General features: G+C 38.4%; 1 protein-coding gene across 3 annotated transcripts in view; it reads left to right on the top strand.

Annotated features, from left to right (window-relative positions):
• Positions 1 to 130: 130 nt before the first annotated feature.
• Hr38 (Hormone receptor-like in 38) overlaps positions 131 to 13203 on the top strand; it is a 62403-nt gene continuing 49330 nt past the window's right edge. Inside the window, exon 1 of one of the 3 annotated variants that reach the window (XM_011631430.3) lies at positions 131 to 706. In XM_011631430.3, coding sequence (XP_011629732.2) covers positions 604 to 706 — 103 coding nt within the window. In that variant the 5' untranslated portion in view covers positions 131 to 603. Of the gene's footprint in view, positions 707 to 1513; positions 1957 to 13203 lie in introns of those variants that run through there. The other 2 variants (XM_089082446.1, XM_089082447.1) reach the window with 2 other exon arrangements.

Here is a 13203-nt window from a genome sequence, read left to right as displayed (position 1 = left end):
GCTACCGCGCGCCTTCCACCCTCCTCTCCGTTCCTCTCCGCATCTTCGTACGCCACCACCGCCGTCGCCGCCGCTACACACGGTACGGTTTTAATATAGCGGAGGAACGCGCGCGATCCGGACTCAGTTACGCGGCGGCCGGCCACCCGTGCGAGTGTACCGCTCTCTCTCTCTCTCTCAGAGTAGTCGAAGGTTCCACTCTCTCAGGATCTTTCACCTGTCGTCTATCATTCGCTCTCTCTTTCTTTATCTATCCGCGTAACGACATTTTTCCCGGCCCCGTTCGCTGGACCGACGCCGTCATCGTTTACGTTTCGCGTATTCAGGATCGTGCGGGATTGAGCGTTTTTCTTCGACGAGGGTGGCTTGTATCTCCGCGTGTTGATTGTCGCGTTCGGTGCTCTGAAGTGACCAATCCCCATCAGACCACGTACCGGTGTGCTGATTACCGCGACCATCCGAGCCCATTCTCGATCAAGCAGAACTAATTAGCGGCAGGTGCCGGGATCAACGAGGACCAGCTCCAACAGGAAGAAGGACGATGACGCCCGACGCAGCGACGCTGCAACAACGATAAGCGGCGACGAAGCATCAGGATTCTGCATGCGAGTGCCCAGAGCGGAAGTATTCGGGCTCCTCGGTGGAGCGCTGACCTCCGACAACATCATCAGGAAGGATTCGCCTTGCCCTACGACGACGCACGCAGGTCGGTGATACATCACACATCATATCACGTGTGCTGTCTCACGTTCGTTCATTCGTTGTTGCGCGGGAGGAGGCTGTCGCTCTGCTCCTCCGGTGTTGTGTGTGTTGCGTGTGGAAATCGCGAGCGCGTTCTCCACCGGCTGGCGGCAGGGAATCCTCCTTTTTCTTCCTCCTGTTTCCTTTTTTCCCGGTCTTTTTTCCTATCTCGGTTTTTTTTCATACATTATTCTTCTATACGTGATCATAGACGGGCAAAGCATTTGGTCAATTGACAATAATCGTGTAACGGATTTTCGATCGTGCATCACCGCAAGTCTGACTCCTCTGATTGCCGTTTCATTTTCTTTCCCTTCCTCCCGCCGTCCATTCGTCGACCGGCCCGACCGCGCATGCTTCATTATTAAAGGGATCGTATCGATGCTGAACGTGCAGTTTATCGCATCTTCCCGCGAACGCGGCGCGTTTTTTTTAATCATTAATCGGCGTGAACTGTGCAACACACACATCGATCTCATTTTATCTGATCTCATCATTCGCATGTAAGGATTAAAGGGAGCTTCTCGATACCCGCCGATATTCGGCGTCGAACGTCGGAGGCTCATCCGGCAGGAATTTAAATCTCCGATGCCCACGTCGATCGGCGTAAGCAGTTCGCGTTCCAGTAGACTGGAGCTCACGTGACGGTCTCTCGCGGACGGATCTGTCCGCGACGCCTCTCGAGGGGATTCCCGCGGATCTATAGATCGTGGACGCGCACAACGTCCGAACGTCTCGGGGGACTATTGATTTTCATCGACGCGCGTACGTGTCCTCCGGTTCATTCGCGTCTCCGCGAATCGCGAATCGCGCGGGATGCTACGCGCGATCGGCGGTCGCCCGGTGAGCAACCGCCGCGATTGAACGAAGCGATCGCCGAAGCAACACCGTTGCCGATCGTACGCGCGATGCGCACCACCGTCGAGGACAGTACCGGCAGCACGGAAGCGACCGCCGCTGCCGTCGGCGTCGCGGCGCATCACCATCATCAGCATCAGCAGCACCGCGGCGGCGCTAACGACGTCGCCGCCGTCGCCGCCGTCCGGCACCTGGGTGCCGTCGAGCAGCAAGAGCGATCGGCGACGGCGCCGATCCACCTGGCCACCGCCACGCCGTACCACCAGCTCACCATCGCCGCGGACACCAACAACAACCACGACCATCATCGGAACCTCGAGCAGCACGCGGCGCAACGCCACGATCATTGGAACAAGTGTAAGTCAAAAACATGGGGCGCAAGACCGTGGATTACCCCGTAAGATACTCGCTGCTGGTGATGGTTATGGTGACGGTGATGTACGATGATGATGGTGGTGGTGGTGGTAGTGGTGATGGCGGTGGTGGTTCTGCACTGAGGATGCTAGATCATAGTACTCGATCGTTTCGTTCGATCGCGAAATTTTCAGCCAATCGTTATCGATAAAATTACATTTTGTTTTATTGATAACGTATGTAAATGGTTCGATGGTTTTCTCTCGATGACGTTTTCATGTTCTATATTATAGATCCTCTATCGAGATTTCATATTCTGCAATTTAATTCGATTCATAACTCGATTGATAATAATTGATAATTAAATGACGGGGAATGGATGGACTTTTATGAAGAAATAGATCACTCGATAAAATGCGCGGGTCATAAAATTATAAGGTATTATTGTAAACTTGATAAAAGATCACGTTACGTATTGGAATATATTATTAAGTTTAATATCTTAATATTGATTTTTGTATAAAACGTAATTGATACAATTTTATTTCTTACTTTTTTTTATAAAAATTTATTTATTTTTAAATTTATAAACACTGTTCGAGAGAGAATCAAATTGTTAAAAAATTTGCCAATTCTCCATAGTATATGCAATCAGATATTAATATATTGAACTTTTATTATTAAATAGCCAAATTTTGAACTAGTAATGCTATGCGATATTAACATTTAATATATCAAATTTATTTTGCAACAGAATTTAAAATACAATTTAAAAATTGTCTAATTAATTGTTTCGATTTTGGATTGCATGCAATTAAATGCATGCACACAATACAATTTGAAACTTTTTCTCGAGTATAATATTAAATTGTTAAAATATTTATTTATATATGGTCTAACTACACTGCTCGATATTTAGGTCATTCGATATTACACTCTATCAGTTTCAGTTGCAAAAGCATGCATTTATCGAAATTAATATGATTCCTAACATAACGATCTGTTGCGCTCGTTTTCGGCTTGATGATGCGAAAAGACCGATTATTATTCATGTTAGCTTTTTAAAATCGCTTTTTATGGATCGCTTTTTATGGAGATTTTGGTTTTATTTTAAAAATTGTGTTTTGGGGTAATATATCGTAAGTTCGTTCATCTATTTCGACTTCTAATTGTCGCATGAGATATTCAAGATATCAATTTTCGTATCATATCAGATATATTATCCATTTGGAAACATCAGCGAGTTTCTTCGTCTGTACAGTATTTTATTATCGATAATTGTAACTCATACTTCTCGGTGCCATTTGCGGTGAATCGAGCCACGGTGGTTAAATAATTGAACATTATTACAGAGCGATTTGGGTTATCGCCGCCTTACGCCCGTCCGATATTATTTCCAAACGCTCGTCACCGTTTGTGCCCGATATCTGCTTACGTCACGGCCGTGACGTAGACGGCGGTGACGAGAATATCGTTGTTATTATTTCGCCTAGACAATCGTGGTGGTCCACTTTACCGCGATTATTCCCTGTCTGCCAATTAAATCACAATTCATCCGAGCGCATCGATCCTCGGCGTCAAATTATGACGTCAAACCAGCTGTCGATTCTTTAAGTTCTCCACATATGTATTATTTCATTGTTCGATATTCCTATGAATAACGTAGCAATATTATTCAAGTAAAAAGAATCATCGTTTCTCTAAATTTTTTAAATTACAGAATAATTTTGAACTTCGATAATTATCATAGCATATTTGAGAGATTTTCTCAAACTAAAAATGTCGTTGATCTTTGAAGAAAATTATAGAATTGATGTGAATTTTTTAGAAATGGTTAATTTATATTATTTATATTATTAGTATTGTCATGGAACTCATCGCCATCACTACTGTCATCTCTGCGTTTCGTATTTCCAAATCTTTTAGCGTGTCTATTTAAAAATTATCCAGAAAACTCTGCATCACTTTCTCGCGTCCATCGGAGTTATAATTATTATTATTCTTTAGCCGATAAATATATAAATAAATCAATATAACCAGCAGTCTTTCACGCACAAAAAATCAGGCTCCGTTATAACTTCATTTAGCATTTAGAAAATTTATTTTGTTTAAAAGACACACAGTTGGACATTCGGGTGGGCATGCGGATGGGCTACCATCCTCTGCGATTAATCGATACCGCGGGATCTGCGCTCTCCGCTTTCCACAGGACTTTTTACAGGTGTAATCGGCACGTTGCAGTAAATATAGTCTGGCAGTCAGCCGAGAGTGCAAGCCGTTTCTTTTCCGCGTACATACTTGGCCTGCACGAGAGATTGCAGGGAAAGAAGAGAGCATACGAGGATTACAAATATAACCACTTGCGCCGAGAGCGGGTGCAGGTGCGGCGTGGCGAGGCGCGGCGAGGCGCGGCGGGGCAAGGCGAGGCGAGACAAGACGGCGAGGCGGTTAGCCGGCCGGTCGGTCATCGGTTTGCATTGCCGCGCTCGAATTGCGACAGCCTCCGATCGTAATGTTCTCTCGCGGGAGAGAAACGGCCGTGACAATGGTAAATCGGCGCTTATAACTTCCTCGGCGCGGTGTCGTCAGGCCGAGCGAACGCTCGATGGATTGGTCGCATAGAGAGATGCGAAGGAGAAAAAAATAATGAGGACGGAAGCCGAAGGTGATTGTTCCGAATTTCGTTAACACGTCGTTAATAGAGTATGCAGTTTGACGTTGAATTATAGATTTACGATTATTTGTAAAATATTGTCGCGAGAAATGTCTTGTCCGTTCGATCCGAGATGCAAGAAATTGAGTAAATCTTATTGAAATTTAAATTGTCTACGTTATTTGTTATAATACAGATACAGAAATATATTGCAAAACTAATTGATCTCATTTTTTCTATATGCTGATTTTTGCTCGTACGTGATATTCGATATTTAGAGCTCGTATGTAAAATGAATCGTGAAATTAATATTTTAACGGATTTCCCGTATTTTTGTATTGTAACACATTTATTTTGGATTTTTCACGTTGATTACTGCGGTACAAGTTAATGTAACAAGTAATCAGAGGTACAGATATCGTCTAACGAGTAGTTAAATACCTTCACATTCAGCCGACAAGCGTTTTTATCGCGATGCCTGACAATGATCGGTCATAACTACTTAACGCGTTAAAATATGTGTCGTGCTAATTCTAATTAATCTTGCAATGCTTTTGTATTAAATCGATTTTTTTACGTATTTTTATATTTATTGTTTTGTTTAATTGATTGTTTCTTCATTGTATTTAAAATATATAATATTATTAATTACTACATTTTCTAATATAATGACATCTTATATTTTCTTTCTGTATTTATAGACAAGAAAAATATATGATTTTGATGCTTTTTTCATAAAATTTATATGCTTCTAAAAGCAAATAATAGAATTTTAATACAGTATTAACAGTGAATTATACTACGTGATTCAATTACAGTTTTGCAAATATTCATGATTTCTTGAAAAAGTTATATTTATATAATATATAATAATTATTATATACATTTATTATATGAAAATTTCAAATATAAATAACTTAAAAATTAACTTAAAATTTAAAGTGTGAGGACTCCTCTAATATGAGAATAAACATTGAACGAACAAGAGTATTTGGAATCAAGCGCAGTGCGCGGAAGAGCGCAAATGAAAAGTCCATTGATATACTTCTATATATTAGGTTCTATTAAATCCATATACGTTTCGATCCAACTCGGATCATCTTCAGACACTGTCTTCAACTTTGAGTTACGTGAGAGCATCCGAAACAGTTCCACAGCTGATGTAGGAGAGCTGATGTAAATCAATTTTAATTTTTAACACGAAATAGTTAAGACGTCTTTTTATTTTATTTTCGTTAACCGCATTAAACTTATTTATTGTACAACTTTTTATTTTCGATCATGCTTTTGCAATATTCACTATTTATTATCTGTATGCGTTTTATTGGGATAATTGACGATATCATCGAGTTCTCCGAGTTCAGCTGTGAAATTGTTTTGGACGGATGCTCTCGATGTATTGCATTATCGCTCTTATCGATGCGAATCTGTTAAATTTTTCACCAACACGCCGTATATAACTCAAAGTTGAAGACAGTATCTACTGAAGATGATCTGAAGTTGGATCGAAATGTATGGATTTAATAGAACTTAATATATAGAAGTATATCAATGGACTTTTCATTTGCGCTCTTCCATTGCGCTTGACTCCAAATGCCCTTGTTCGTTCAATGTTTATTCAAATATAAATATTATATCTATATAATATTTACATAATATATATAATAAAACATATATATAATAGAATTATCGAAAATAATTAATAAAATAATCGTTTTTCTAAAAATTGTTTTATAAATAATTGCATTTATGAGTTAGATAGAATGAGGCATCATTGCTTTTTATAAAATCTTTTATGCCTTGAAAATAAGATTATTTCTAAGATAAAATCATGCATGTATATAAAATTTACTCAATGATATTATAAGATTATATATTGTTTTATAATATATATTGTTTTATAATATATTGTTTCTATTATAATATTGTTTTTCTTCTATTTTTCTTGAAGTGAATTATATTATATGCGATTTTGTTAAAAAAAGTTTCATAACAAACATGTATTTTACGATGGATAATCCCTCTTCAAAGCATATATACAGTAATAAAAAAGATGGTCATTTTACTTATCACTTCAAGCGGGTCATTTCCGTGGAAATATCATATTACTTTATAATTCTTCTTCATTCACGTGAGGACTATGAAAAATGTGTCACTTTATTTCTTTCATTAGTTTCAAATATATATTGCACAAATCTCGTATCTTGTGTTTCGTGCACGAATTTTCTCGTATCCGCACATTAGATTTAATTGGCTTCTCAGTGATAAAAATTTATCTCGCGGAAATCACGATCAAAGAGAGCTCCGTGCGCGAAATATATCCTGGACTGATTGCAAGTTGTTTTCGAGTTGTCGGAGGCGCCGATGGGCGGTAGGTAGATACAGGGGAGGTTTAGCGACAAATCCCGCGTCCCTTGACTCGCCAAGGCCGGAGCTCCATAAACAGCCTATAGCTGTCGTATATATGTGTATATATTACACGTGTTTATTATGTACGCGTGTGCCGTAACCAAGATAACGACGTCGCGCGCGCGCTTTCTTGATGCGATCGTATAACGCGCGCACCTGTTATAACGTAGAGCTCGTTCACGCAGCCACTGAGCAGCACAAGGGGTAGCTTAAAGTGATATCGGAAAATATTCTCTCCCGTGTAAAAAATTCTTATACATTATATTATCTACCATGTCGCTGTCAATCGGTGCGGGTGCGCGCGCGCTCATCATCCTATTTCTTTTCCATGCCCGCAATCTCTATTTTCGCGCTGAGCGGAATAACATTCCGTTACGCGCGAATTGCACGTCGAATGATTTTCCAAGTGAGTTCGTCGACATTAATCACTATGCGCGCACGCGATATCTCAAAAGTCTCCCGTAGCTGTATTTATTCGGCTATTAGATTTACTAGGCTGGTTTTTTTAATCTGTTTTTTTTTTCCGCCATCAATCGATCTTTCCATTTTTATAATTTTTCGATACTTTCGAAGCGACGAAAACTAAATGATACATCGATGGTCTCTAATGTTTTCAGAGCGTAAAAGATTGTTATTATATAAAAGAGAATAATTTTTTAATTCATGCCATTTATATATATTTTAAAGTGAGAAATTATCCATAAGAATTGCATGAGATTAATTATGGAAAAATTTTATCGCTAGTGGATTGTTAGTTATCTTTAGAATTTAGAATTTGATTATGCATAACGCTACTAATCGACAATTTCCTTATCTGGATATATATAACTTTTTATTATATTCACATTTAATCGAAATAATTAATTTTTTTTATTTAAACGAATTAATTATTTATTATTTCGACAAAATTAATATCTAAAGCAATTAGAATATTGTTCACGTATGCGTGATATCCATCTCCGTTTCTCTTTTTCTCTCTCTCTCTCTTTTCTGGCAGTCAAAGGGTTAAGAAAAATCCTAGTGACCGAACAGCACTTCCTAGAGGCCAATTGCATTGTTTTGCTGGGCAAACTAAATATACGTGCGAGGCGGGCGATCCGCGGCTACTTGGCCGGGCTACAAAAGAGACGAAAGTGGCGGTGAGACGGCTGACGCATCACGTGCCGCTTAATACTTTTCACGTTTCCGACGTGTGCTATAGCGTGAAACCACGAGCGAGGCACAAACCTCGTACCTCGTATCTCGTTCGCTTCGCGTATAAGAATGCCGTTTCGGATGCGATTGCGAGCGTCGCGACGCTCGCTGTGAATCATACGTCGGTCACGCGCTGCACCGCGACGCCGACTGATAAGGCTGGCTGCTCCGTGATTCGTCCGATTTGTTTGCCGATCGATTTGTTTATCGCTGTCAGCCGACGATAGCTGGCAGATTGTAAATCACCCCAGAATGCCCCGGAATTCACGCTGCGTTTTCCCGAGATAAAACGTATCTTTGCGTAACTGAGGGATGAGATAATAGCATGTGACGCACGGCAGACTGTCAATCTTTTTTTTTTTGAGAGGGAAAAATTCGGTGACAAAAATCGCGTTCGAAAATTTTATTTCACGGGATTTTGAAATAGCCAATACTGCGTAAAATGTGATGATATCGTTATTGAATAATATTTTGTCATTTATTTGCGCTACAGTTATTAATTACTCGTTTCGTGCGATATTTTTAACGTTGATTTTTTCAAGAATTTTAACATTACATGATCGTCGTGTGTGTAGGAGTACCGAAAGTTTATAAGCGTTTTAATTAATATAATTGCATTTTATATATATATATATATATATATATATATATATATATATATAATATTAAAATATTTTAATTCTCATTCAATTCTGCCAAAAGTATTCATAAGATAAATGATTTTACTTCCAAATACATGCAAATCTGCAATAATTTTATATATAACGATATAATTTTAATGGATAATTGACTTTAATGTCTAATATCAACAACATATCAAATTGTGACTTAATTCATTTCGTTAATATATAATCATATCATATTACGCCCGCCGGTAAATAATCCATTTTGTTAGTTCATAAGGTATAAATCAATACAATTATGAATTCTTTTTATAACGACGAACAAATATTGAGCCCTATAATCAAATAGCAATCGTTCAACGCTTTGATTTTGTCGAGAGCGAAATATTTATGATACCGCTTAATCAAACACGAATGGCGAACGCACTTCGCAAGTGCAGAAATTACATTTAGTTAAATAATATACGTATGTATGGAAGAAATTGTTCGGAACGTAATGGCAGAAAATACAATATCCAATTCATATTAAACCCACTCACTATCTATCCGAACCCCCTTCCTTCGGAGGCGACACGCGACCAAGAAACGAGCTTTATCGGAGTGAACAGGGAAAAAAGCGTGCAAAAAGTCGAACGCGAGCGAGCCTGATTTATATTGCATAAATGTTACACCGCGAAACTTCGTCAAATATTCAACGTACGTCATTGTTACCACGATGTTGTGATGAGGCTTTTGTTGGGGATGATACGCACGTATTGCACGAAGGGGCGAGATTTCGGTGTCGTGACTCCTACGAAGAAACCGCCACACAAAGCAGTCAATTACCGATCCTGTCATCGTCATGTTAACGTCGCGCAAAATAATCGACGTCACAACCTACACGTAATATAAAGTTTTCTTTTTAACGTAATGCGCTTTTTAACGTAATATGCTTCATACGGCTTATAATTTATTCTTTTGTCATTTCTCTCTTTAGCATAGATTAATCATCTGTTTAGAATGCAAATATATTGTACGATCGTACGATAACTTTTGCATTTTCTAACATCTAACGATTTTCAAATATATAAATAAATATATTTTAACGAGCTTATAATGATTATATTGATCTAACAATAATTATAATAATAACAATAGAAATAAGTACGATAAAAATGTTATTAGTCTTACGATATGATTTCTGTGCAAATACGAGGCATGTCGTAAGAACAGTTTTATACAGCATGGAATAGATTCGTTTACGCAGAAAATCATGTCGTTTTACTCGAAACTTAAGCGGAACACCAGTCCAGGATGAAGTCTATTTCAAGTGAAGTAGGCACGTGCGTCATACAGTAGCGTGTGGCGTTATACATTTTTGTTACGCGGTATATTCGAATTACCATAAGTCGACTTTTCCATCGTGTTGACGTTATGTATTAACGTATAATTTCCTTACGAACGAATTGCGCATACGTATCGGCATTCCTATCAACAGTCATTAATATTTCTGTAATCACTTATTGTATGTAAGTGACACTTTGACTCGTTAACGGATTGTTTGTGACATATAACGTTGTAGCACATGTCAAACTTGAAATTTAAATATCATACTGTTTTAGAAATTGATTCAATTGATCCAATTGGTCCAAAATATGATTTCTTATGTGGATCTGAAAATAAATTCTAAGAGGGAGTATTTTTATTTGTATGATTACGCGTTTCTTCTCAAAATATATGGCGATAGCAATTAAGCGTCCTAAAATATCGCAGCATATTTTATTTTTGTAAACACAATTATTCAATGTTACTAGATTCATTTATGAACTTTTATATTGAAACGGAATACGTCTCTCCTTAATGAGAGTTTGATCGAATTTCTAATTTATCTTTTCAAGACTTTTTTTACCTTTAAATGTCAGATATTTTGAGTTTAAAATTAAAATTATATTGGAAATAAACTTACTAGCGACTAGATTAATCGAAGAATAATTTAACTGGTATTTTTGAAGTTTAGTTTACTTAAATTTAATTTTCTTTAATTTCTTATAAATTAGTAATATGTTGATATTTTTATCAAGTAAAAATTCATTTTACATTAATTGAGCATAGAAAAAACAATAAAAAAAAAAAGAGATAGTTTAAGGGATTATAATTCTCAAGGACATTTTCGAAGGAGACGCTTGCACAGTAAAAATAATAAATTTCTCATTAGTATAACTCTATATAATGTATATCGCGCATAGTCATCGATTTTATCTATCGCGGAACGGAATCGAGATGTTTGAGAAAGTGCGATCTCCGGCGCGGATCTCCATCGATCGCTTCCACGGAGAAATTCGCGCCTCGTGTCTACTCCGTGAACACGCGTCGCGCAAACTCGGCGTCGATTCGGTGGCGTCGGTAGCGGCGACGGCAGCGACGGCGGCGGTGGTGGTGGTGGCGGTGGCAGCGGCGGTGGTGGCGGCGGCGGCGGCGGCGGCGGCGGCGGCGGCGGCGGCGGTGGCATTAACACTGACGTCACAACGCTGCCCCCGTCCGTCATCGACCGTGCGGCGGGATGACGACGTCATGCTCGCCGTCAAGGACGACGCTATTTCGAGCGTCATGCACCGTCGTCGTCGACGCCGTCGACGTCGTTACTGCCGCGTTGGAGGAGGCAGCGGCGGCGACGGCAGCGGTGGCGAGCGACGCGGCTTCAGTGACGGTCGAACCTTCCTCCTCCACGTGACATCCGTTAGTTCGTTCTCGCCGTCACCTGTGCCTTCGCACGCGGCTTCCGCGTTTCCGGTATCCTCCTGACCGTCGTCCACGGTACCGATACTCGTTCGATCGCAACGCGAGAGATGCTTCGATCGACCGTGGCAAGGTGAACGCGACGTGGCAGAGTTCCGACGACCGCACGCTCGAGGCGACTTCTTCCGGTAAGGAAGCCTTGCTTGTGGTTGATCCTTTCAGCTAAAGATTAAAATGAATTTGCTGTCTTTCGTCGGTTTCCTTCTTTTTTTTTTATTCTCAGAGGCGAAAAATCTCACACTTGTGGAAGATTATAGATATTTTACGCGACACGTGTATTACATCTACATAGAGAGAACAATTGATGGAAAAATAATTACTGAGTTACCGTTATTAATATTAATGACTTCCAATATTAAATAATTAAAATGCTAAATATTGCATAAATTAAAATTTATCGTCTGAATAAGAAAAATTCATGTATTTTTAAAATATTGATTTTGTAGTGACAAACATGTTGTTTTTGTTTGAAATCTGCTTGCCTATTAATTTATAGATAAATGCAAAATTAATTTTGCTGCGATACATAGGCGTGCCAGAGTTATCATCAATATTTTTATTTACGGATTGTTTAAAGAATTTGAGATTGATCCTTTAATGAAACTTTTGTTGCAATTCTATTTTAACACAATTTTAAAATAATCAAAATGTGAATATAAGAATAAGTAAGGCAAAGATAATCAAATAGATATAGATTTCTCTTGTGCGAGTGTTTATCAAAGCATGCAACACCTAATTTCAATAACATTGATGGCAATCAGAAAATTGTTGATTGATGACCGGCTATTTCCTCAAACAGATTTCGTTGGCAGATAATCGTTGCGATCCGACACATCTTGCCGTTTTTGTGACTCGACAGTACGATACATGCGGTGTGTTGTATCGATCGCGCACAAGTCGATGGAGTGTGAAGTTGGTGGGGCAGTTAAGAAATTTCTTGAGCCATCCAACGCGTTCTTTGCGTTAAACCGCGATCAGAAATTTCGACAGTATCGTGATCGATTAACCAGCATTAAATCGTCGAGTTAATGAAACACTACGTAATTAATGAAACGTTCGCACGCAAATATAATATATACATATGTCGCTTTCTGTGAAAACAATTTCATAAGTATATTCATTTTTACTGTTCATTTTTACTGTAAATAGTTACGACATTCACTAGAAATTGTTAATGAAACTCGTTGATGAATAGCTACAAATTAAAATCAAAAGCATAGAAATTGAAGAATTTGCATAATAAGTCTACAAAATCCTAAATAAAATAATTCTTAAATTGAACTCTTTCTTTTTCTCTTTCCAATTATAGAATATACATTAGAATCTATTTTTAATCTTTTCATACATTTTAATTTAATATTATATTTAATAATATTATAATATTATTTATTAATGCGATATTTCATTCTACAATTTGTAATTGTCTACTTTAAATATCATATAATTGATATTTGAAGTAGATCCTTCAAATAATGGACATACTTTATAATTAATTATATGGATATAACATTCCAACGGCTAATTAAGTAATACAATAATTAATTAAATAATATAATAATAGCTAATTGATTTTGAAAATTTAGCGAAATAGATTGC

This window comes from Pogonomyrmex barbatus, unplaced genomic scaffold (genome assembly GCF_055798465.1).
Source record: "Pogonomyrmex barbatus isolate J1 unplaced genomic scaffold, ASM5579846v1 scaffold6, whole genome shotgun sequence".
In the NCBI taxonomy this organism is placed as follows: Eukaryota; Metazoa; Arthropoda; class Insecta; order Hymenoptera; family Formicidae; genus Pogonomyrmex; species Pogonomyrmex barbatus.
The sequence above is the reverse complement of the archived record's forward strand: the minus strand, read 5'-3'. Positions and strand labels throughout refer to the sequence as shown.